Below are 26,892 nucleotides of genomic sequence, written 5' to 3'. Positions count from 1 at the left end.
GGGAACTGAGGGGTTTAAACTCAGAAGCAGTGGTGCATGTTTTTTTGTTGCAGTTGTGTGCAAATAGCGTCACTTCTGGCACGCAGTGTCAATATTGGCATCAGTTCTTCATTCTCTGTGGCCCCATACAAATGTAACACTGGGACATTTGCCCCCACTGTACCAAACCTTACAGTACTTGTTTATGGGGCCCCATTAATGCCTCGTACAGCTTGTAATGCTGGTACCACCCTGATAGCTTCCCCATTCACAAGCTCCAGTTAAATGTGCATTGGAAATTAAATTGTTTGTTTCTTGTTGCTAGGACCTCTCTGACCCAAGTTACCAAACATCCAGTCTCACAATGCATGTGTCTTGTCTCTAGGGCTGTGCTGACCCTGGTAACCAAAAAGCTTTGCTGTTAAAGAGAGGCAGAAATAAGGCAAATGATTAAAACAACTCTCCTCATTGCAGAGATGATTAGATTGCATTATCCTTCGCTTTAAGGCTTAACCAGCAGCACTAGCACTAATGGGATCACTTGCGGTATGTTCTGAACTGTACAGCACATTGCGCTTGGGCCCCAAGACCCCCCAGCATGGCAGCTTTTAGCTAAATCCACTTAGAAAACATGTGGTTTTGGCCACTAGAACATGTGTTTCTCAGCCAAAAATTCCATCCACGTGCCCCTCCCTTGTTATTGCCTTTAGATCATCTCCACTAAGAACATCTGGAAGGTTACATTAATCATCATTAAAATCTAATCTGATGACACATTTAATTTATGCCCCCCCCCCTCATGCTCTTTAGAGTGGGCCTTTACGATTACCTGTTAATAAATACAGTTTAATTTACACTACAAAAGTAATAAAATTAATATTTGGTGATGTGCTAAAAGCAGGTGGTGCTGCTTCAAATCTATTATATTAGCAGTGTATTTTATTGAAAAATACAAAAAAAAATAGTTAATGTTAATTAAGCGGACTGGGGTGTCCAAGGCCCACCAGGGCTGCCATCTCAGGGGCATTCAACCCCAGTGGTGAACTCCTCCACTGCCGCTTATTTCCTTCTTGCAACTGTGATTGAGAGAGGGGGGGGGAGTACCCAAAGTTCCTGGCAGGGAGCGGGTCTGGGTCAGCAGGGCCCACTGGGTTTTTTCCTGGTGTCCCTCCAGCCCTACTTTAGTCAAAAATACAATAAACTCATAATTAAAACAAAAATAAACTATGCTTTAAAGGGTAGTCCAGTGTAGTGTAGTTGCTTAGTAAAGCCAAGCAAGCCTCTATTATATTAAGGATATGTGCAGCATGGTAGCTCTCGTTTAGATGAAATAAAGAAACCCTAGTTGGCAGCAGTGTGTTATTTCTCCATTCCAGAATATATAGTACCACTCTTTCACCAGTAGATGTTCCCAGTCTTATGCCAGCATGGCTGCTTTGTGCAAATGGGCACCAAATAACAGAAGCAAAAGGCATGGGTGGTAATGTATAAACAGTGAGAGAAAGATTACACGTGCGGTAGTACATACGTAGTAGGTAAGAGTAAGCCGTGCAGGAGCAATAATAATGGTCGCTACAGATGTAATAGCAATCCCTGCAAGGGCAATAAGATGTAATAGTAATTCCTGCAGGGACAATAATAGTACCTTGTACAGGTGTAATAGTAATCCCTACAGGGGCAATAATAGTACCTTGTACAGGTGTAATAGTAATCCCTACAGGGGCAATAATAGTACCTTGTACAGGTGTAATAGTAATCCCTACAGGGGCAATAATAGTACCTTGTACAGGTGTAATAGTAATCCCTACAGGGGCAATAATAGTAACTTGTACAGGTGTAATAGTAATCCCTACAGGGGCAATAATAGTACCTTGTACAGGTGTAATAGTAATCCCTACAGGGGCAATAATAGTACCTTGTACAGGTGTAATAGTAATCCCTACAGGGGCAATAATAGTACCTTGTACAGGTGTAATAGTAATCCCTACAGGGGCAATAATAGTACCTTGTACAGGTGTAATAGTAATCCCTACAGGGGCAATAATAGTACCTTGTACAGGTGTAATAGTAATCCCTACAGGGGCAATAATAGTAACTTGTACAGGTGTAATAGTAATCCCTACAGGGGCAATAATAGTACCTTGTACAGGTGTAATAGTAATCCCTACAGGGGCAATAATAGTACCTTGTACAGGTGTAATAGTAATCCCTACAGGGGCAATAATAGTACCTTGTACAGGTGTTATAGTAACCCCTGCAGGGGCAATAATACTACCTTGTACAGGTAGTGTAATCTCTGTGAGGCAATAACAGTACTAGCTATAGGTGCAATAGTACTCGCTGCCGGTGCAATATACAGGCAACTCTGTTGTATGTATGAAACATGCAAATTAAATATATGTATATAAACTAAAAGTAACAAAACTTCCCATTTTTTTTTTCTTTTTTTGCAAAATGAATTCAAACGTCATTTTGAGCAACTTTTATATACTTTCAGTGATTCAAAAGTAAGTCGTCATTGCTATTAAGAACAGCATCTGTCTCCTTCTGTTCTCTGGTTCTGACTCTTGAAATGCGTAGCAAGTAAATCAGCTGGCTTCTGCTACATTGTTCCAGGAGTCAGAACCAGAAGTGCAGAGGATATAAAGAGACAGATACCTATAACTTTACAGCTGCTGTGAATGTGTAATGAATGAATAGTGGAAAGTTACTTAGAATGGATTTTTCTTTCAACATGCAAAAAAAAAAAACAGGTTTTGGGAGGAGTTACCCTTTAATGATGTCAGCAGTAAAAATTGGTGCTTAGCAGTGTCACAGGACCAGGTGAAACAGCCAAGAACAAGAAAGGCCTATGCAGCGACTGATAAGATATGTAGGCACGTGAGCTTATCATTCCTTACTAAAGGATAGCGCAGCCATACCTGCCTTGGGACAATGGCACTGTTGTAAGAGTTTTGTAGTGGATTTAGCATTGATATATAGAATTCTGCTTCTTCGGCCTGTTTGCATAAAATAGGTATTTTTTGTGGCCCTGTGAGTAAAATAGTCTGTGTTTTAGTACATGCTCTTCTCTATTTTGCATACTGCGTTGTATGTTAGCAGATTTATCAAAATGTAAGTTTAGTGCTTAATATATAAAAACTCACCCATATTCTCTTAATCCTATGGGATTTTAAGAAGCTTATTTATTTGTGGATGATTTCACCAGCTGATAGAAACTACCATAAAAATAAATAGGACATAGATAAGTGTTTACGTATTAAGCTCTAAACTCTCATTTTGATCAATCTGCCCCTAAGTGTAAGTGTTAAGCTATGCGGCTATGTGTGAAAAAGTATCTTTATTATAAGAATTTTATTAAAAAAACAGGCAGATTACAAGTTATGTGGTGACTTTTGAATAAAAAGTACTAATTCTCTTTTTTTTTGTATTATATCCTACCCCCATCCAAACAATTAATAATAGGTATTACCTCTTTGACTTCTAATATCCTTATCATTTACAGTATTCCTATATGGTCACAGAACCCCTCAGTGACTTCTAATATCCTTATCATTTACAGTAGGGGTATAACTCAGCCTGCAGCCTTGTGCCTTTATATGGTCACAGGACCCCTCAGTGGCTTCTAATATCCTTATCATTTACAGTAGGGGTATAACTCAGCCTGCAGCCTTGTGCCTTTATATGGTCACAGAACCCCTCAGTGACTTCTAATATCCTTATCATTTACAGTAGGGGGTACATTATCCCTTATAATACATGAGTGATACTCAGAGTTCCCTGTATAACTCAGCCTGCAGCCTTGTGCCTTTATATGGTCACAAAACCCCTCAGTGACTGCTAATATCCTTATCATTTACAGTAGGGGGTACATTATCCCTTATATTATAATCAGCCAGTTGCATAGAAAAAAGTTAGACAAGACTGATATATAAATTGCAGCAAACATGTATGATTGTCCCTCAGCATACATATATATATAGGCTAGAAGAGGCAGACCCTCTGGCAGTACTGGGATGGTTGCTACTGGAAATCCCACAGTTACAGCCCAAACGCTTTGCTGCTCCTGATCTTGTTATTGCTTTAGCCAAGAGCAGAGAACCGGCGCAGCCTAGTCTGATCCAGTATGTGTTTACTGTATCCGCCCAGTCCTTGTGTTCCTCCTCTCTCTGGCTCCATACCCGGATTATTAGCCAGTGATAAAGGGAAAGTGAGACTGTTTGTGTAGTGAATTCATCGGCTTGTACTGTACACCGCATCTGTTATCCTGACCAGCACTCAATTCAGAAGAAAAATACATACTTTGTGCCTCTCACTGAATAATACACAAAAACTCTCCTGTGTGACAGACTAGTCATTCTAATGCTACTTATTGCGAAATCCCAGCAAGCGTAGTACTATTACACTGACAACTGGGGGCTCTGCTTCATAGAAACCTCTGTTCAGTTCAGTTAAATTCAGCAAATCTGTAAATGTATGGGATCTGTTATCTGGAAACCTGTTATCCAAAAAGCTCTAAATTACAGAAAGCCCATCACCCCTAAACTCAATTTGAATCAAATAATTCAAAATGTAAAAACATATTTCCTTTTTCTTTAATAATAAAACAGTACCTGTACTTGATCCCAACTAATTACCCCTTATTGGGGGCAGGACAGCCCTATTGGGTTTATTTCATGGTTAAATGATTCCCTTTTCTCTGTAATAATAAAACAGTACCTGTACTTGATCCAAACTAAGATATAATTACCCCTTATTGGGGGCAGAACAGCCCTATTGGGTTTATTTCATGGTTAAATTATTCCCTTTTCTCTGTAATAATAAAACAGTACCTGTACTTGATCCCAACTAAGATATAATTACCCCTTATTGGGGGCAGAACAGCCCTATTGGGTTTATTTCATGGTTAAATGATTCCCTTTTCTCTGTAATAAAACAGTACCTGTACTTGATCCCAACTAAGATATAATTACCCCTTATTGGGGGCAGAACAGCCCTATTGGGTTTATTTCATGGTTAAATGATTCCCTTTTCTCTGTAATAATAAAACAGTACTTGTACTTGATCCAAACTAAGATATAATTACCCCTTATTGGGTATAGAGATCCATACCTGAATTAGAAGGCTGAATGTGCAGCATAAACAATGTATGGTTAAAAGATCTTTAAAGGGAAAAAGTAGAGCAGGGCACCAGTTACTCTTTGTGTGGCTACTGTACTTTGAGCTTATTAAGCCACAATTGCACTGTACCTTTTACTCTGCTGGGCACAGCAATTACAAAGCTGCAGCTTTACTGTAAATTCCATTCTACTGGGCAAGGCCCTAGCCACGGTATTCCATTTGGCTAGGCAAAGTAGTTCTATCTGCAGCTGCACTGTGTAGTTAGAGCCTCTATGGCTGCTATTCACACCCAAATGAAATAATTTGGGCGTGAATAGCAGCCTTAGTGGCTCCAACAACACTACTCTACTGGGCTAAGAAGTTATTGAGCTGAACTCTTTATTTTATTTAATGCAAAGCAGTTGTATTGTTTTGATAGTACAGGTATGGGACCTGTTATCCAGAATACTTGGGACCTGGGGTTTTCCAAATAATGGATCTTTCCGTAATTTGGATCTCCGTCCCTTAAGTCTACTAAAAAATCATTAAAACATTTATTAAACCCAATAGGATTGTTTTGCCTTCAATAAGGATTAATTATAACTTAGTTGGATCCAGTACAAGGTACTTTTTTCTTACAGGTATTGGACCTGTTTTCCGTAATTGGGATTTCCATACCTTAAGTCTACTAAAAAAATTATTCGAACAGTAATTAAACCCAATAGGATTGTTTTGCCTCCAAAAGGGATTAATTATATCTTAGTTGGGATCAAGTACAGGTACTGTTTTATTATTACAGAGAAAAGGGAATCATTTAAACATGAAATAAACCCAATAGGGCTGTTCTGCCCCAATAAGGGGTAATTATATCTTAGTTGGGATCAAGTACAGGTACTGTTTTATTATTACAGAGAAAAGGGAATCATTTAACCATGAAATAAACCCAATAGGGCTGTTCTGCCCCCAATAAGGGGTAATTATATCTTAGTTGGGATCAAGTACAGGTACTGTTTTATTATTACAGAGAAAAGGGAATCATTTAACCATGAAATAAACCCAATAGGGCTGTTCTGCCCCCAATAAGGGGTAATTATATCTTAGTTGGGATCAAGTACAGGTACTGTTTTATTATTACAGAGAAAAAGGGAATCATTTAACCATTATATATACCCAATAGGACTGTTCTGCCCCCAATAAGGGGTAATTATATCTTAGTTGGGATCAAGTACAGGTACTGGTTTATTATTACAGAGAAAAAGAAAATGCTTTTTTAAAAATGTGAATTATTTGACTAAAATGGAGTTTATGGACAATGGCCATTCTGTCATTCGAAACTTTCTGGATAATGTGTTTCTGGATAACGGGTCCCATACCTGTACAGAGAACAGAAACCATTTTTAAAATTAGAATTATTTGCTTATAATGAAGACTATGGAAATATGGCGATACCATAATTCAAAACATTCTAGATAACAGATCCCATACCTGTATATGAGAGTTATAGATACAGTCACAGCTGCATGCACAAAGGTATAGACTGGGATGCCACTGGAGCTCTATAGTCAAAAGACTTGGCAATATAATATATATTTAGTACATTGTCACCAGTGTGAATTATTGTAAATGGCACAAAATTCAGCCACAAAACAATGTAAAAACAAACTGAGAACTATATAAAGGGACTTGGCATATTCTGAATATAAAAGTAAGGTTCCTCATACCAGGGTCAGGTTATGCATGTGTAATCAGCGCAAGCAATTGTGTTGTAACAGGTTCCTGCCCTATGAATGTTCTTTTTACAGAGCAACCTTTCAGTGGTCCTTCCTGGTTCATGTGAACAGGAAGTGTGTTGTGCAGAGATAGATTAGCTCCCCCTGCAGAACTTTATCTAAGTCAGATGTTTGCTGATTAGACTTCTCATGGACCCAAGTATATATTTGTGAGTGCTTCTTACAGCCCCTTCATATGAAGTGAGACATATTTCTAATGAAAAATGAGAACAAAATTAATTTTGTGCACAAAAGAATATCATTATACTACAAACTTCATTCTTTAAATTTCATCAAGCATTCTCTCTCACAAATATATAACATTTATGCAACAGACAGAACCAGTCATGTGTAAAACTAAACAGAAACCCTTTTAAGAGAGTTTGTTTTCCATTATCAACACGTTATAAAACCAATAGAAACAGTGCGGAGACAGACCAGTAAATGGACTCCAATTAAAATCTGCATGTTATTGGATAATGAATATGCTTGCTTCTTATTGGTTCAGTAATTTGACTGACCGTGTTGTTTCACAGAATTGATATTTTATCACTTTTGTGGAACCAAGTATTCATTTTGTTGATAGAATGAATTCATCTATTTTGTCAGTTTTACATAATTCATTCTGTTGGTTACTTTACACATAACTGGTTCTGTATATAGATTGTGTATAGATTGTACACATTTCTGGGACAGAATGTTTGATAAAATGTACAGAAAGGAGTTTATAATATAATTATATTTTTTTGTGCACAAAATTAATTTTGTTCTCATTCTTCACTAGAAGTATATATTTTGTATATTTTTTTTCCAGTGTATATGGCCACACAATTATTCTGTCTACTGGGGATTGTTTTTTTAGTATACTGAATGTATTTTTGCAGACAAAATGTACTTGGGACAAACGGAGCCCCATATTTTTACCCCTGACACAACCAATTGACTATTTGCTTTTGAAGAATACTTGTTGCTAGTTTATATTTTGCTTTTTTATGAAGTGTACGAATTATTATTGGGTGTGACCTTTTGTTTTGCAGAGAAAGTATTGCTTTGTCAGCCAGTGTTTGTTCTGGACAAGGAGAGACCAATCAAGGTATGTACTTACTCAATGAGTAGTCACTTGCCGCGACTGTGTTTTTAGTCACTGTGACTGGGGTTTTTCTAAAAGTCGCGGTGACTAATCGCCCTGTTTGTCTTTGCCCTAAAAACCCACAGTCAGAAAAATGGCATATTGTTTTAACTACAAGAAACTTTTCATTAGTAATTTTCTGTGTTTTCCTGCAGAGACCCGCAGTGGATCTTACCTTGAATCCTCAGCAAAGTAAGTGCTGATTTTTATTAATGTTATGTCCCCACTGGCTGTTACACATGTTACTGACCTGGCTTGTGGCCTGCGGGTATATATTTAGCCACAGGCTTCTGACACTGTAGTGCACCCCGTGGCGCACTGGAGCCAAGTCTCTGATATAGACTTTAGGAGATGGGTCAATAACTAGGGGGCAATTGCACAATCAGAACATTTTTTGCACAGGGGCCTTATGATGACTGTGTCCGCCCCAAATTATATTAAGTGATGATATTACTATTGCATAGATGTGCATATTTATGAAGAGGGCACACTCGTGTAGTGCTCATAATTGAAGCGGCTGGAGGGCCAAGAGTGTAATGTCTTAGTTCCATCTCTTAAATACTTAAATTGGTTTGTTTAATTCCAGATGCTCACTGTGTGTTTCCTGCCAGCCTCACTGTGTTTCCCGACAAGAGAGAGCGTGCCTCCTCATTTACTTACAGACCCAACACTTCCCCACCCCATACAGGTAAGGCTATTCTTTCCTTAATGTACATAGTCGGGTTTTATTTGGGCGGAAACAAATACAGGGGCTGATTTATTAACATAGGTGCTAAATTGCCAATAGCAAGTAATTAGTTTTGAACAGTCTACTACAAGTTAGATTCATTTGTATAGGGCAATTTAACATGTAAGCAGTGTTTGTACTGTTAATGAGGCCTTGTAAGTAAAGCTGGCCATAGAGTTAACGATCCGCTTATTTGCAGAGGTTGCCAAATGAGCAGATCTTTGCCAGATTTGGCCATCTACATGTACACACTTTATTGTAAAGGAGGAAGTCGCAAGAGCCACATTTTCTACTTCCCCTGGAATCCAGGGAAATTTACACAATCTCGTGGCTTGTGGCCACCCTTGGATAGGTTAATCAGTATGGATATTTAAGGGAAAATAGCTGGAAGGCAACACATAAAGAATATTTATCCTGACTAAAGGACTGAAATCTTTTAAAATATGTTATAAACATGATCAGTGCATATAACAAATAATCATGGGTACACCTAGCATATTAACACATATATTAATCGCTGTTTTTCTTTTTTTTTTACAGACAATAATGAGTCGGAGAAACGTGTCCGCTCATCTTCATTTAGCTTTCTGTCCTCCTTCCCTCCATCCCCATCAGGTATGAAACAAACATTATGCGCAGAATTAAGGGTATTGCCCATGACTGGCCTGGGATTCAAAACAGGCCCTGGCATTTCTAGTACACAGAGGCCCAAACAGCCCCCACTAAACAGTGACTGTCTATGGCATCCTAAAGCAGCCCCTCTGGCACTTTCCAGAATCTACAGATTGCCAGTCTGGGCCTAGCAGTGCTATCTGGGTGGCTTTGCCCTGATAGTTATGATTGAATCGGATGCTTTGCTCCTTGTAGTGTAACATAAATGTATAATGAATATATGTTACTGTACTGAGGTATTGTGGTTGGGTGACCAGGGCTTAGCTCTTTAGCTAAAAGCCCTTTCAGGCTGCTGCTACCTGTATGGTTGCTTAACTTGCAGCCAGGGGCCTCTAGCAGGTTTTTCACAATGGTGAGTTTCGTCTCTTAAGAGATTCCTTTAGATCTGTCATCTCTGCTTTCCATGGCAGAATGTGCTTCACGCCATGACATTCTCACATGACCTTGCCCTCAGCACCACGCACGTCAGCAGACAATCTCTTGGGGGCAAACAGGTGCTGGAATGTGCACAATCCCCTCCTAAAAAAAAAATGTGTAAAGTGCAACATTGCATACATTTAAATAATATCCACAAAGAATTGGTATTTGCACAGACTCCTTTATACTTGCACCAAACAGCTATAGCAGGGTGCAAAGTACAGGGAGCATAGGTGCAAGAGAGCCAGGGTTGGACTGGAATAGTGGGGCACCGGCATAAAACCTAATGGGCCCACCAACTCACACCTGATCCCCACCAGCACTCCCCAGGGGGGGGGGACTCTGGGGGTTGTGCCCCCCCATTTAATTGCAGTGTCCACAATGGCTGAATGACTGATACAGTAACCCAGTTATGTATCTGTAATGCTGTTATGCACTAGGGCAGCCACCGAAGGGTGACTTGGAAAAAAAACCCATTGGACTACACCCTTTTACCCTAATATGGTTATGCAGACAAGTGTGCCCCTAGTGGCACTGTGAGAACAAGAGTCTGTATAGTTCCACCATGTTGGGTGTCTTTTTGGAAATATATGTATAATTATTATATATTAATAAACAGATACATCTCTGCCTCCCAAGGGTGCCTACTGGGTCAGCTTTTAATGCCCCATCACATTACAAGAATCATGTGAAAATATTTCCCCCCAGGCCCCCATGCTATTTGCTGTGAACTCTATCCACAAGCACTGGCAGCTGCTCCAGAGCAAAGGTTTCATGAATATAGTGATTATTATTATAGCCTAGAATAACAGTGGTGCTTGCCAGCAAAACAGCTTATGAACCACGGGGATCCATGTGATCACATCATTTATCATAGGTGCCTGCGCTGCTCCATCTTAAGATACCGGGTACCCAGTCAGTGATTTACTGTAACATATACAGATTGTACTATGCACACTAACTCCCATGTCCTATGAATATACTTTATTTAATATCATTCTGATTTCTTATGCAGATCTAAGGAAAAATGTGTTTACACCTTCCAGTTTGCTACAGGATCACTCTGTAATCGTCACATCCAGCCCAGGTATGAAAATATAACGTGAATTGCATAGGTTTGCCCAAGCAAAAAAAACAAATATTACATTAGCTTTCCTGATTCACAGGGAAGTCCCAGACATGGGCAGTTATCAAGCCGGCCACCCTACAGGCGCCAGAGATCTCTCTGTGCCCAGAAGGGCAAAATGCAGAATGTGAGTCAGCACCGAGCCAGATGGACAGTAAGGTATGAAGCCAAATCCCAGACCCCCAGCAATGGCTAGTGACCATAACATTTGAAAAAATGTAGCCCCTATAAATATTAGGATATTCATCAAGTCACCAAGGGGTTTCGTAGCCATATAAAATACCCATGCCTCTTGATTGACTGGTGCAGAGAGGAAGAAGTAATGTAGCAGTGAGCTGCTGTACAAGCAACTGTGTACCAGAGCCCTGTGCAAAAATACAAAAAATCACCAGGTAGCTGCTGAAAAGCCAAACTGGAGAGCTGCTGAACAAAAAGCTAAATCACTGAAATACCACAAATAATAAAAAGTGAAAACCATTTGCAAATGGTCTCAGAATATCATTGTCATACTAAAAGTTAATTTATAAGTGAACAACCCCTTTAAAGAACAAGGAGGGGCAGAATCATTGGTGGGTGCCTTAAACTCTAACCCAGACTGACACTCTTCTTCCATGAAAAACACACTAGCCCGGATATTTTCCAGCAGCATGGGCTGCTTCCATGCTCCCCTACTTACCCCAACATTCCGTACATTGCTTTAGATTTGACATATGCACAGAAGTGGCAGTAAAAAGTTCTGTACTGTGCAATGGGCCATGTCTGACTTTGGCACAGGGGATGCCATGATAGTTTGGGAGACATGGCAGCAGCCTGCTGTTCTGTTGGACAGGTCCAATATTAGTGAAATTCTTTTATTAACTGATATTAAACCTGTCTTTTAGCAGATGACATGCTGTCTGTCTAGATTATACATCAGCTGACCTACAGCATGTTTATCTGGAAATTATAATGCAAGAACTGTTGGAGGGCTGCTTTTAGTGGTGCAAACTCCCAGAATTATCAAGTTAAACTCCCAGAATGTGGTGATTATCTGAGGTTTGCTAGGAGAACACAATCACCATCCAAGTGTGGTTCCACTACAGCTCCTAGCAACCCTTGATAGCTGTTGGCTGGGATTTCCGAGATATTTGGAAGGCAAGGTTGCAGTTTCCTCAGCTCCTTCCATCCCCCGTAATCACTTTCATGAGTTGCCCCATAGATTTCTTTGGTTCTGAATAGTTTGGACTCATTACAGGGAACTAGGCCTTAGAGACTGCTTATTTGCAGAACTACTGCCCCTGGAAAGGTCTCCATCTGCTTCTAATAGAGCATCTTTAGTGAGGGGCCCATCCAGCCTACAGAGGCTGCTGTCACATTACGTAAAGCTCACTCTCTGCTGGGGGGTGACCGAATGTATATTGATTGCAGATGCAGCCTCAAGACAGAAACAAGTCGGCGCTGGATAACGGCAGCAAGATTAAGTTCGCCCCAGCGTGCATTTTGGGCAACAAAACAAATAGGTAACAAAAAAGTGAAGAATAAATAACCACATTAAGAAAGTCATTTTGTTGTATAGACACTGCCTATGTAGCCTATAGCCAGCCCAGAATGCACTGCTGCTAGCTGGCTGCACCCTGCCAAATTGCTGTACAGAATTATGAAATCTGGGGTGCAGAGCAGCAATATTAGCAGGCAAGGTGCCTTTCACATGGGCTCATCCACTGCTTTCTTTGTCTTTGTAGGAACCAGCCATTTGTTCCAGGGTTTGGAGCAGACAAAATTACTTCTGATTTTGTCTTTGGAGAAAACATGGAAAAACGAGTTATGGTAAGAGCCAGTAAGGATTCTAATAGTTATAGAAGATCCCCTGGTCATTTAGGCAGTTTTTCCTTTTATTGTACTAAAACTCCCAGCAACATCCCCCAGTGACAGTCCCCGGTACATTCACCTATCATTCATTTTCTTTTATTTATGGAGTGAAGTACCCCTTATGTCAAATAAAAGGATATTAGAAGTCACCAAGTAGTCTCATAACCATAAAAAGGCATAAGGCCAAAGGCTGAGTTATACAGGGAACTTTGAGTATTATTCATATATTATAAATTATAATGTAACCCCTACTGTAAATTATTAGATATTAGAAGTCACTGAGGGGTTCTGTGACCATATTGAGTTATACAGGGAACTCTGAGTATCACTCATGTATTATAAGGGATAATATACCCCCTACTGTAAATGATAAGGATATTAGAAGTCACTGAGTGGTTCTGTGACCATATTGAGTTATACAGGGAACTCTGAGTATCACTCATGTATTATAAGGGATAATGTACCCCCTACTGTAAATGATAAGGATATTAGAAGTCACTGAGGGGTTCTGTTCCCATATAAAGGCACAAGGCTGCAGGCTGAGTTATACAGGGAACTCTGAGTATCACTCATATATTATAAGGGATAATGTACCCCCTACTGTAAATGATAAGGATATTAGCAGTCACTGAGGGGTTCTGTGCCCATATAAAGGCACAAGGCTGCAGGCTGAGTTATACAGGGAACTCTGAGTATCACTCATGTATTATAAGGGATAATGTACCCCCTACTGTAAATGATAAGGATATTAGAAGTCACCGAGGGGTTCTGTGACCATATAAAGGCACAAGGCTGCAGGCTGAGTTATACAGGGAACTCTGAGTATCACTCATTTATTATAAGGGATAATGTACCCCCTACTGTAAATGATAAAGATATTAGAAGTCACCGAGGGGTTCTGTGCCCATATAAAGGCACAAGGCTGCAGGCTGAGTTATACAGGGAACTCTGAGTATCACTCATTTATTATAAGGGATAATGTACCCCCTACTGTAAATGATAAAGATATTAGAAGTCACCGAGGGGTTCTGTGCCCATATAAAGGCACAAGGCTGCAGGCTGGGTCATTTGATACTGGTCACGGAACCTCAAGGTACATTATTTTTTATAATGCATGTTTCAATGAGTCATTGAAATAATAAACCTTGCAAACATTTGAAAGACCAGGGTATGGTGAAGTTACCAAATACATTAATGCATGGGCAGAGTCACTTAATGTAGCACCGATAGAAAATGTCAGTGAGATATTGCTAATGTATCTGTTCTACTCTCAGAGCCCGAGAAGATCCCTGCGTTCCCAGAGCAGTACTGCCCAGGGGAAATGGGAAGCAGCCTCCCCCCGGTCAGTTGCATCTCACAGGAGCTGGCCTTATCCAAGTAAGTCATGTTGGACAAAGTCTGTTATAAGTAAAACATTCAGTTGGACTGAATCTGTGCAGCATTTCATCCTTGGCTTATTCCTTTACACGGGTTTCTAAAGTTGAGGTATTAAATGTAGCCCGGTTCTCTTTATGTTCTTGGGTTATAGGGAGCAAAGAACTTGTCAAAGGAATATCAGTGAATGTCATTATTTCAGCAGCATTTCATTGACTCTGACCAGATTATAATTAGGCATCAAAATATAGATGACACCCTCCAGCCTTTTGTTCTCTACTGCAATTCCCCGTGTCCCTTCTCTGTCCTGTAGGAAAAGCCTGCACCAGTCTCATTGAATCTGCTGCCGCCTACACCTCCAAGTCTAGAGTCAAGTATGAACTGGATCAGCTGGAAATCATAACAGGAGAAGAGTCTGAGCGCAATGTATTACAGGTTTGTACTTGTTTATATCATTGCTTAAATCACTGCGTATCATATATCTTTGCATTGACAACCTACAGACTAATTTAGTTAAGACAGAAGATCCCTCGCTTATCTTTCTGCAGTCTGTCAGCTGGCACTGCATTGATACAGCTGTAGGGATGTATTCCCAATGCACAGGCCCACATATAGGGATGCACGATGAATGCACTGTTACACATGTAGGGATGTATGCTGAATGCACTGGTACACATGTAGGGATGCATGATGAATGCACTGGTACACATGTAGGGATGCATGCTGAATGCACTGGTACACATGTAGGGATGCATGCTGAATGCACTGGTACACATGTAGGGATGCATGATGAATGCACTGGTAGGCATGTAGGGATGCATGCTGAATGCACTGGTAGGCATGTAGGGATGCATGCTGAATGCACTGGTACACATGTAGGGATGCATGCTGAATGCACTGGTACACATGTAGGGATGCATGCTGAATGCACTGGTACACATGTAGGGATGCATGCTGAATGCACTGGTACACATGTAGGGATGCATGCTGAATGCACTGGTACACATGTAGGGATGCATGCTGAATGCACTGGTACACATGTAGGGATGCATGCTGAATGCACTGGTACACATGTAGAGATGCATGCTGAATGCACTGGTAGGCATGTAGGGATGCATGCTGAATGCACTGGTACACATGTAGGGATGCATGATTAATGCACCGGTACATATGTTAGGATACATGATGAATGCACCGGTACATATGTTGGGATACATGATGAATGCACTGGTACATATGTTGGGATACATGATGAATGCACTGGTAAGAAAGCAGGCTAAACTTAATGGGATAGATGTAGGCAAGGTAGCTAAAATTTCTGATTTTGTCATTTCTAGGTAAACTGCAGGCTTTTCGTTTTAAACAAAGACACTCTGACATGGACGGAAAGGGGTCGAGGGAACCTTCGGCTTAATGACCTTGCAGCAAGTGACAATGGAATGTTCCGATCTCGAATAGGTAAAGTATATGCCGCTCCTAAGTCAAGACAAGAAACTTTAAGGCTGATAGCACATGTGGCACTTTTCCAGCTGGCTGGCAGAATGGCCCCAGTTGGCTAAAAGGGAAAGCGCCACTAATGTTAACTTTTCAACTGAAAAATACCCTAGTTCTAGCTCTGTCAGGCCTCAGTCAGGTCCATGGAAGCCACAGTATGTCATTTATGAGCACTGCCACATGTGCTATCACACTTATTCTAACATATGGGTCAGACAGTGTTGGCTCATAATAAAACCATGACATTTTCAGCAATATCCTGTCTTCTTGATGCTTTTTACTTGGTCATTCTGACATTTTTCCTTAGTTCCCTTGAAACACAGACGCCATGAATTAGGCTGCAGGTAGAACTTTATCATGACATAGGATTGGGTTGGAAGAACTGGGGGGCTTTCAGATCACACTCCATCTAAAGGTACACAATACACACAGCATATTACACAGCGGAAACAGCTGCCCCCAAAATAAAGATGGCCAGTCCTCAGAGTAGCACGCTTACGCTGACGCTTCCCGGATACACCGCAGCCTGCAAATCCCCTCTAAGCTCCTCCTCTTCCTGCTGCTTTAAATACTGTGTTAACTTTTTCCTCTCAGTGACTTGCTGTACCAGAAATACCGACTCAGCATGGAGGGAAAGTGTGGGGCAGTGGCAGCAGAAAGTCCTGCCACGTAGCAGGAAAAGGTGGCGGCCCAAGGGAGAGGTAAAAGGCACTTTTATTTTTGCTCATAAGGCAAGATAAAAATAATGGAAGAGAGGTAACAGAACAGAGGTACAGACAGTGTTCATCATCCCAGGTCTGTTGTAACGATTGCTCGGGGATTATTTCCAAAAACATTATTCCTTGGTTCTCAGCTTGCAGGAAGCAAAAGGTAAAACAAAGGCAAAGCAGAGAGGCTTCTTTCCAAGGAAACCTAGTATTAGTTTTGTGGTGGCTTATTAATAATATGGCATACTTCTATTGTTACAAAGGAACAATCTTGTGGTAAATATAGAAGAGCCAGCATTTTTGTTTACGATCTCCAAAGTGGTGACAGTGGCTTTTTTCTTAAGAAGTCACAGAACTGTGATTTCATTAAAAGTTGGTAGTTTGCTCAGTTGTGGCTCAGATAATAGTTTAAGCATTTTAAAGGTCTCTCATCATATTCATGCAACTTGCTTTCACTTAAATGGATTCTGTCATGAATTTTATGGTATAGTTTTATTACTATATTACACTGTTCACATTGCAAATGAAAATGTTATTCTCAAACCGATGAATTAAAATTTTTTTGCTGTAATATTGGTGTGTAGGCGCCATCTCAGTGCATTGTGCCTGAGTCTGAGCTTTCAGCCAGCGCTACACATTAGAACTGCTTTCAGCTAACCTATTGTTTCTCCTACTCCCATGTAACTGGAGGAGTCCAAAGCTGGACTTGGATTTCTTACTATTGAGTGCTATTCTCATATCTACCACTAGGTGGGGCATGGGAGTGTTTTTAGCAATACAGTTGTCAGTTAGCTGCTATCTTGCTACCTTCCCATTGCCAGTTTATTGAAGTAGAATTAGCTCGGAACACCCCATAGGTGCCATTCACAATAGAAAATGCAAGTTAACAGTTTGTGTTTATTTTTATGTACTTCGTAGACATCATTATGGATTTAAGATGCTGCTTGATAAACGTAAAAATTATTAGAGATTAAATTGTCTTTTAGGTGTGTTAATCTGTTGGCTTTTTTTACTGTACTAAGGATGAAGAAGCAGTCAGTGTACAAAGGTGACAAACATGCCATGAATTTTTATTTTTTTTTTGGAACTAGTAATTACTGCAGGTAAATAGGGTATAGCGGTCATTATGGGTCTTATAATGAAGCCTTAGATATCACAGGGCATCTACTCTCTGACTCCTATGATTGCATTTGTTACCAGACTCACCCACTGATGCCTCCATGTGCATAACATCAACACTGCCCCACTTTCCACTCATAGGGAAAAATGCAGTCATTGGCAGGAGGCATTTGCACAGAGGTTTCATTAAGTGGCACCATTTCATTGCGCCTAGCACACTAACCCATGCTTTATATAACAGACCACGAGAGAGTAGGGCTGACCCTATAACAAATGAGGACTGTGCATGGAACTTTATTTTGTTGTATTAAATGAGGAACCTCCCAGTGCCTATAATCACTCCTCCCCCCAGGCCGGCACTACTTTTCTCGAATAAAAATTGCACTGCCCAGGGTTACCAAGGGGATACCTAGAAGCCAGAAACAAATATTTCATGGTTGAATACCCTTCTATCTGTACTAATTTCACAAGCGAAGATAAGCCCTGATCAAAGGCTGGACCTTCAGGGTCTTGCCCAAGGTTGGACCTTCAAGAAGATAAAGACTGTGGTGAAGTAGATGCTTGAGGGTAAACTCACCGGTCAGTGTGAATGCTGAAGTTGCCACAGACCAGACTTTCATGAATATTGTTGCAAAACTTCATCTGGCCAATGCTGCTCCTGTTTTTTTGCCTTTTGATCAAACAGGGTTCTCTTCCATGAGGTGACTTCTCACAGTGCACTCAACAATAATGATCGTGTGATTTAATTTGGGTATAAAAACAAACTCCTCACTGAGACTTGAGTAGTCTCCCATTTGTAATTGAATCTGCTCTAACTCTGTTCCTATCAGAGGACATCTGAGGAACATGTGTGATCTCTAGGAAGGAAATCAAAATAATTTGATATTCTTTGTGATTTTAGTGATGAGAAACCACGGCACCTTAAAACTCCTCTTAAACAGCAGGATCTTTGAACAAATGAAGTTAGAGAGAGCGAGTAGGAAGAGCCTGCACATCACGGCCACCGACCTCATGGACCACAGCCTTAAATTTTTCCTGGTCCAGGTAAGATAATGAGAAACAAAGGCTTCAGATGAGGGTTCCCCTCTCTTATAATGCGCATTTAGTATTCAGATGCCATACCTTAGTCCAGTAAATAGTATTTATGGACAATGGGGCCTGCATATTATTCTACATACAATGCATAATCTTATTTAAAAGGGAACTGTCTTGAAAACATTTAATAGAAGTTTCATGGAATGTATTCCCCTATTGGCCATCTGTCTCTCTACATGCAGAAATCAAAGTTAGACTTTAAAAAAATCTGAAAAATCTGTGATTCAGCAGATGTTTGCTTTCAATGTTCTAACTGCAGATGGCACAGGTACAAATAGGGTTGCAACATTCCAATTCTGGAATCTGGACAGGGCTCTGGGTTGAATGTCAGTCAATCACTGGCCACCACATCATAGCCAAGCCCCCTGACATCACACGCCCCGCCCCAAAACATCACAATCTTGCCCCTGATGACACCTGGCTCATATCCTGCCACAGAATTTAAAACTGGTTATATTTACAGATTACATGATTTGAAAATATTGCATTTTTTGTTTCCCTCAGAATAGATATTCTTGAACAAATTAGCATATAAAGACATAAGCCTTTTGTCCTATTGGCATTTCATCAGTATAACTTTTCTCTCTAGGCTAGTGTGAAAGATGCAGGGCGTCTCTTTGCCGCCATCCACCACCGCCTTGTCGCTCTGCGGAACTGCAGGCAACGGAAAGCTGACACTGCTCCGACTGAGGTTCCGACTGAGGCAAAGACACACTCGCTTCTCGTCAACAGTGACTCTGAAGATGAAGATGAAATGACTTCCATTCACAGTAGCCTTTCTGGTAGGTCTGACTTTAACCTGCACAAACATTTCAGCTTTTGCCATCAAAAAACCTATACAGAGCTGCTTAAAGTTGGCCACACACGTGGCGATCTGACGATCTTTCGTGCCACTATCGGTCACACGAAACATCGTCAGATCCGCTACACACCGTTCAGGACTGAAACAGCAGATAAGGAGGTAGAAACAATAGGATTTCTACCTCCTTCTGCCCATTCAGCCCTGATGGCAGATTTTGGTCAGACGCCTTCTATGGCGCCCGATCAAAATCTTTTAACCTGTCCGATCGGCGAGTCGACCAACATCAGCAGCTTCCTGCGATATCGGTCGACTCGCCGACATGCCATACACGCACCGAATATCGTACGAAACTAGGTTTCGTACAATATTAACGGTGCGTGTATGGCCAGCTTAAAGGCCAAGTTTACCTAGAATAAGTCAGCCAATTACTTTGTAATATCTCAGTGCGGAAATAATTAATGGAAAAAATAAATCAGTTGTTATTGAAATCATATTTGATTATTTTACAACCATGTGTCCTCCATCCGTCCTCCGTTGACACCTCTTTTAATATGGAATAAAATAGGCAATGTAAACTTGTGTTTCTGACTCAACATTTTTTACAACATCTTTTATTTCCTTCTGCAAATACAGGGTACATGTTTTCTTTGCAGCAGAAGTCTGACCTTTTATGGCAGCTTTGTTGTTATCAGTTCTGTGTTCAACCATCTTTTATGTTTAGTCAAAACAAAGCCTCTGTGTTCAGTGGAACGTTGGTTAATGTATATCTAAATACAGGTCTTGACTGGGTGTCAAAATAGGCCCTGGCATTCCAAACAGCCCCCCCCAGCAGCCCAATAAATAGTGACTGTCTGTGGCATCTTACAGCAGCCCCTCTGGCATTTGCCAAAACCCACAGGTTGCCAGTCCAGGCCTGACTATATATATATATATATATATATATATATATATATATACATATATATAGACAAAATGCATTTTATTAACTTAATTGTTTGTCCTCCAATAAGGATTAATTTATATGTTAGTTGGGATCAAGTACAAGTAACTGTTTTATTATATTATAGAAAAAGGAAATCATTTTTTGAATTTTGAATTATTTAAAAAAATGTAGTCTAATGGAGATAGACTTCCCATAATTCTGAACTTTCTAGATAATGGGTTTCCATATAACGAATGCCATACCTGTGTTTTGGTCTTTTGAAAAATATATTTTTTCTTTGGTTTTGCTTCAGAACATGATCAGTGGATCAGAAGGCAGCCTGTCCTGTACTCCTGACATCCAACCCAGGATTCCTGGCAATTTCTGGCTTGTACAGTAAGATGACACAGCAGTGGAGTCTATCTGAAGGACACGTCTACTTTTTATCAGCCATTGATTCCAAATTACATTTAAACGGAAACTAAAGAAACTGAAATTGAAAAAAGCCGATGTGCCAAAGACACACAAGTGACTTACAGTAAAGCATGTTTGCAATGTCTGAATCGTATGGAGACTGTGTGGTGGTTCGGGGGGCTGCTTAGACCCTTCAAAGACATTAGCTTCCCACCACTGCTCCATAGGACATCTTTATAGAAGATTCTGACTTTCTATAGAAACTAGTGGTGAATTACACACTCACTTCTTGTATATACCTCAGATGGGACGACTAGGACATTCATTCTACACTTCAGTGAAACTCGGACCATGCATTTCTATTCCCAAACTCTTCACTGGAGGACCATGGTTTCTGTTTCCCTGCGGGGGCCGCAATTCCTTTCTCCTTCGCTATTGCACTGGCCAAACATAGAGGCCACTGAGGTTCTTCCACATCCATTTAAATCTGGAATTGTTTGCATGTGTACATAGGAATCAAAGAAGGTACTTTATTAAAAAGCATGGATAACTCATCATATTGATGGCAAAAAATTATTTTTGGGATTTAAAATATGCCGTGATTATTTATTTCTTAATTATTTGGAAAAATTCATATACATGAACGTTCAATTACAAGTTTTCATATTCGTCCCAGTGGCTCAAATTAATGTATCGATGTGCAACTTTTGGCCTTCCTTAATATTAAAGGGAAACGATCACCATTTTTATATATATTTTCTGCAATAAATCTGCAGGATTTGGATACAAATGATGTCTTAAGCATGACATTGGGGGTTTTTATTATGTGCAATGTGCAAAAAAAACCGGGTGAAATCCATCATTGCACCCTGTCTTGCCTATAGAAGAATTGCCACAGACCCCGGACAGAAGTGCTCTTTAAATGAACACTAAGGGGCGTGCTTTTGCCCTCCTTTATTATAGCAAATGCCCCCTATTTAGTACCAGCCCTATAGCTGTGAAGATCAAAGCCTCTGAAGTTGTTCCCTATAATCCCTAAGCCTAGCAATCCATTAGGAAACTAATCTATTAATATTAGATTTGGAGGGAATGATGTTCTATTTAAGGGGACTCTAATACTTTATGGGCTCATTTATTATATGGACTGAATTTCAGTAAAATCACAGTAAAATAATAAAAACATTAATGCAGTTAGAGCAGTGATCCCCAACCAGTGGCTCGTATGTAACATGTTGCCCACCACCCCCTTTGATGTTGCTCCCAGTGGCCTCAAAGTAGGAGCCATTTTTACATTTCTGGCTTGGAGACAAGTTTTGGAAGCCCAGAGACACAGTTTTACTCCAAGCAGCGCCTCCTGCAGGGCAGCAGTCCACATGGGGCTACCAAATAGCCAATCACAGCCCTTATTTGGCATAACCAAAGGTCTATTCTCATGCTTGTGTGGCTCTCCATCACCAACACCTGTACCATTACGTTACAGCTGAGCAGCATCGCCCCATAGAGCTGAAACTAATTGCGGAATCAACTTAGGTATCAGCATTGATATATTTACCAGTTGGTTAAACATTTCCCTGAGTGAAAAATGGAGGAAAATACTTCACTGCTGAATCCTTTAGGATCACTTCCATATTTAATAAATCACTTGGCTGGGCACTATACCATTCATTGCTGGTCTCTGTGCTACACAGCAGCATTTCTGATGCTGTTGTCCTGCTCTACTAATACCTCTTTGGCATCAGAGTGGGTCATGGGGGGAGTCACATCGCCAAATTCCTGTTACCAGAGACGGCTAACTGTCACCTGAAGCAGGGTTCTGACCTAGCCTCGAGGCAGGAGTGGCTCTGGCACTAGACTTTAACTGGGTACTTGCTTGGCATTAGGCTAGCCCTTGGAGTGCTAGATGTCAGCTACAGTAATTGCAATTGCCTGTTTCATCAAACAGTAACCCTTCAGGATGCTTTAGGGTATATTGCGAAACATGTTTAGAAAATAATGCGGCCACATTTCCACTCCAGTCATCCTTTTATAAATGTGTGCTTCTAAGGACTAATGTGTGTTTATTTGTACATATTTTTATATCTAATCGAATGTATATTTTGGAGATTTTTTGGCATGTGTTCTTATTTTTAATGTCATTATAGTAGTTAAGTAATATATATATATATATATATATAAATAAAACCCAGATAATCTATTTTTAACAGTGGTTCTGTTGAGCGTTTGTAAACACATGCCATCTCACACGTGCATATGTACACACACACACACAGTAATGACTCACATTTGAATTGGCTCAGCGGAATTTCAGTTCCTGGCACTGGATTAGCATCATCAGGTGCATTGTGGGTGTGCTTGCCAAATATATAAGCCGCCTAATAGAACCTCACCTTCCATGTCTCTGGCTGCATGTTGTCAAAAGCACCTGCCCAGTTAGCCATCATTTATAAAAGCACACACCTAGATATGAGAAGTGTCTCGTATGTTAAATAAATGGGTAACATCAGAGTTTAAAGGATGTGACATGCTGACTGGCTGTACATGTAATTTTGGGGGGGAAATTATCTATGGTAGGCAGGGTGGCACAGGATCAGGAACTTCCACCTTTTTGGGGTTTCTCACCCCAGTTACACACGTCCACGGTGACTCTCACACCTGTGGCTCCTGGCTTCTCACTAAGCCTTGACCTTCTGGCTTCACCTTAAGCCTCGCTGACTTCTCTCACACACCTGGTCAGGACTCCCTCTGCTCCTCGCAGTGGCAGGAGGCACCATAAAGCCCCTCTGGGAGTTCCTAACACAGTCAGGCAGCCTTCCTGCCCCGTGCCCTGCTCTGAGAGTGACCTACTCTGAGTCAAGAACCAACCCCCCTGCTGTGTAATCCCACAGCCTTTTTATTTGCAGCTTCACCTGCACTTACAGCTGGCCAACTGAAAATACTAGATGGAGTTCAGAATGGAAGGTCTTTCCTTCTCTCCCTCCATTCACTCCAGGGACCTATTAATTTGGCTTTTCCTAAGCCAGTAACTTGAAAACAGCATTACCTGCTGCAAAACAAGGCATTTTCCTTGGTGCTACTTGTATCCCACTTTTAACACTGGTGGAAAACACACCAAACAATGATCTTATTCATTGCATCTCTCACAGGGAATACTATCATTTTTTTCAAACCCCTTAAGTTAATAGAGCTTCTCCAGCAGAATCCTGCATTGTAATGTTTTTCAAAAGCACAAACAGATTTTTTAATATTTAATTTTGAAGTTTCACATGGGGCTAGCCATATTCTTCATTTCCCAGGGTGCCACAGCCATGTGACCTTTGCTCTGATAAACTACAGTCACACTTTACTGCTGAGCTGCAAGTTGGAGTGATATCCCCCCCTCCCAGCAGCCGATCAGCAGAACAATGGGAAGGGAGCAAGATAGCAGCCCCTGACACCTCTGCTGAAGGATTTAGTGCTTCCATGGGCTAATAGCACTGCTGGTACTGTCCTGACTTTTAGCGAGTGGGTAAACAGGCAAAATTGCTTATACTGCTTCAAAATAATTTAGCTTCAGGCATTTCTCTGCCAGCTAAAATACACTGTTGAAAAACTGCCCCATGAGCAATTAGCCTTGTTTAGCTTGTACAGCTAAGGATATATACATACAGTATGCACTTGTAAATGTGCATTGACTTCTATGAACAATAACTCCAGAACCTAAATACATGATACAGTTAGGAGCAGAAGTAGTGGCACCCAAAATACATTGAATACAGCAGGAGACAGAGGGCAGTGGCACCACAAATACATTACATACAGTGAGAAGCAGTGAAAATGTAATTGTGTGCATTGCTAATTGTGATCACTTGCCCCACCTAGTGGTGGACATGAGAATAGCTACCAAGCTGAAAGCAGTTCTAATGTGTAGCGCTGGCTCCTTCTGAAAGCTCAGACTCAGGCACAATGCTCTGAGATGGCGCCTATACACCAATATTACAGCTAAAAAAATACATTTGTTGGTTCAAGAATAAAACTTTAAATGGTGGAGTGAATTATTTGCTATGTAAACAGTGTAATTTAGAAATAAAAAGTACAAACTAAAAATCATGACAGAATCCCTTTAAACTATAACAATGCCTGGTTTGTAATGAGAAAATCCACTTTACTTCTTCCTCTCTTGCTTAATATATCATAAAGATCCTCCCTGCCCCCTGTGGATACTCTTTTAATACATGATGCATATATATCATCACAATAATAATAGTCTAAACCAGTCTAGACCAGTGATCCCCAACCAGTGGCTCGGGGGCAACATGTTTCTCACCAAACCCTTGGATGTTGCTCATGGGTGAAAAAGGTTGGGGACCCCCTCCATAGGTAGTCACCATTTTCTGGGGCTGTTTGGGCCTCTGTGTACCTGAAATACCAGGTCCTATTTTGAATCTCAGTTCTCACGAGATCCAGTGAGGAAAATCGACAAGAATTCTAAAACCTTGATGAATCTCCCCTTTAGTGTGCGTAGCCAGAAGGCAACAATCGATGGGGTATGGGGAGTATTTAGAAAATTAAAACACTTCCTTGACTCTTTATATGTTACAGACATGTTTCTATTACTGGTAGCAGTGAATCTGTCACAGTGACACATTCAGGTTGATCCAGATACACTCGCCTTTAAATATAAACAGACTAAGCCTTCTCAGGATAACCCCACTTCCCTGGGTTGTCTTGTGACATCTACAGTATTTGCTTATCCTTCTTACATCATCTAGAATGATAATGGGAATGCTTTCAGTGGCTTCTACTTGTCACGGCTACTAAAATAGACAATGCTGATCATTTAATGATAATTGTCTCTACATGTGTTTTAGCAGAGGCAATTCTCAGTATTGTCTATGGCAGGGGATTTTCTGGCGTTAAGTAGCCATGACAAAGTAGCTGCTACTAGTAGCTCCGTGTGTCTTCACCCTAAGTGGAACTTGAGATGAGGTTCTGTTAGCATGAGATCAGAAAGGTAAGAAGAGAGGCAGGATGCAGCCTGATTGTGGATACCAAGTGAATGGAGAAATTGTATCAGGAGGAGGTGGTCAACCGTATCAAAGGCAGCTGATAGGTTAGGGAGGATTAAGACAGAGAAGTGACCTGCAGCTTTGGCAACCTGAAGATCATTGTATTATAGTTTTGTCATGTTGCGGTCGCGGAAAATCACATGATCACATATGCCCCTCTTTAGGGTGCCAGACCCACCATTAAAGAATTTAAATGAGACATATTGGATAAATGGAAAAAATCCTAATTGTGTAGGCAATTATGAATAATAATCGGTGCTGGTTTCACTTTGAGCTAAACATTAATCCTATCTGTAACATTGGCCCCTTTATTGGAGCTCCCTATAGATCCTCTCACTTCTTCGTCCAGTGTGAAATGAATGGGGGGCGTGTCCTAACGGTCCCAGCCAGAAGCACAGCAGGAGGGGGAGAGCCAATCACAGCCCTGCAGTCACACAAGCACAGACAGGCTTCAGTTCCCTATCAGGTCAGCCTAGCTGCTGATTGGTTCCTTCCTACAGTGCAGTGTACAGAGGGCCGCCGGCTCCCCAGCTCATCCAGAGAATTCAGCCAGCAGCTATTTTGAATCTCAGTCCGGACCTTCTCACAGCGCTGTACAATCTTACAATATACACAATTACACACAGGGAGGACAAGTGATATAATAAATACAGTAAATAAGTATAAATACACAGGGAATAAGTGCCATGGGGTATGACACACAGTAACCTCCTGCCCCATAGAGCTTACAGCCTTACCCATGTATCAGTAATTGCTTAATTGCAGCCCCCAGCAGTTTACATATAGCTTGGCTTGGCATGCTGGAAGAGAAGGCAGTGAAAACAAAATAGAATTTCCCTAAAATAGCGCTTATGTCAGATTGAATTATTGCCATTTTCCCCCATTATTTCGACCCCTAAGGGGACCTCCCCTAATAACACATATAGACACAATATTCCACCCCTTTGGAGGGAGGGGAAGGGAGAGAAAATGACAAATGACTTCTTACAATGACAGTATTTACACACTGAGCCGCACACTTCCAAAGCTCTCAGGACTTGATGTTTACACCATGTGATGCGCCACTGTTCCGCCCACTTCCTTCCCAGAGCCAATCAGAAGCGTGTGTTTTACAGCGCCTCCCCCAGCCGCGACCCATCCTCTCACAGCCACG

The 26,892-nt window shown here is 40.8% G+C and overlaps 1 protein-coding gene across 3 annotated transcripts in view; it reads left to right on the top strand.

The window, feature by feature from the left end:
* Positions 1 to 21,540, top strand: part of ranbp3l (RAN binding protein 3-like) — a 34,334-nt gene extending 12,794 nt beyond the window's left edge. The window contains exons 2-15 of one of the 3 annotated variants that reach the window (XM_002938188.5): positions 7,886 to 7,941; positions 8,133 to 8,169; positions 8,564 to 8,665; positions 9,245 to 9,319; positions 10,809 to 10,880; positions 10,960 to 11,078; positions 12,327 to 12,418; positions 12,641 to 12,725; positions 14,042 to 14,144; positions 14,455 to 14,576; positions 15,479 to 15,599; positions 18,363 to 18,505; positions 19,146 to 19,338; positions 20,594 to 21,540. In XM_002938188.5, coding sequence (XP_002938234.2) covers positions 7,886 to 7,941; positions 8,133 to 8,169; positions 8,564 to 8,665; positions 9,245 to 9,319; positions 10,809 to 10,880; positions 10,960 to 11,078; positions 12,327 to 12,418; positions 12,641 to 12,725; positions 14,042 to 14,144; positions 14,455 to 14,576; positions 15,479 to 15,599; positions 18,363 to 18,505; positions 19,146 to 19,338; positions 20,594 to 20,637 — 1,364 coding nt within the window. In that variant the 3' untranslated portion in view covers positions 20,638 to 21,540. Of the gene's footprint in view, positions 1 to 7,885; positions 7,942 to 8,132; positions 8,170 to 8,563; positions 8,666 to 9,244; positions 9,320 to 10,808; positions 10,881 to 10,959; positions 11,079 to 12,326; positions 12,419 to 12,640; positions 12,726 to 14,041; positions 14,145 to 14,454; positions 14,577 to 15,478; positions 15,600 to 16,229; positions 16,875 to 18,362; positions 18,506 to 19,145; positions 19,339 to 20,593 lie in introns of those variants that run through there. The other 2 variants (XM_004910453.4, XM_004910452.4) reach the window with 2 other exon arrangements.
* The last annotated feature ends 5,352 nt before the right edge of the window (positions 21,541 to 26,892 follow it).

Source organism: Xenopus tropicalis, chromosome 1 (assembly GCF_000004195.4).
Source record: "Xenopus tropicalis strain Nigerian chromosome 1, UCB_Xtro_10.0, whole genome shotgun sequence".
NCBI lineage: Eukaryota > Metazoa > Chordata > Amphibia > Anura > Pipidae > Xenopus > Xenopus tropicalis.
The sequence above is the reverse complement of the archived record's forward strand: the minus strand, read 5'-3'. Positions and strand labels throughout refer to the sequence as shown.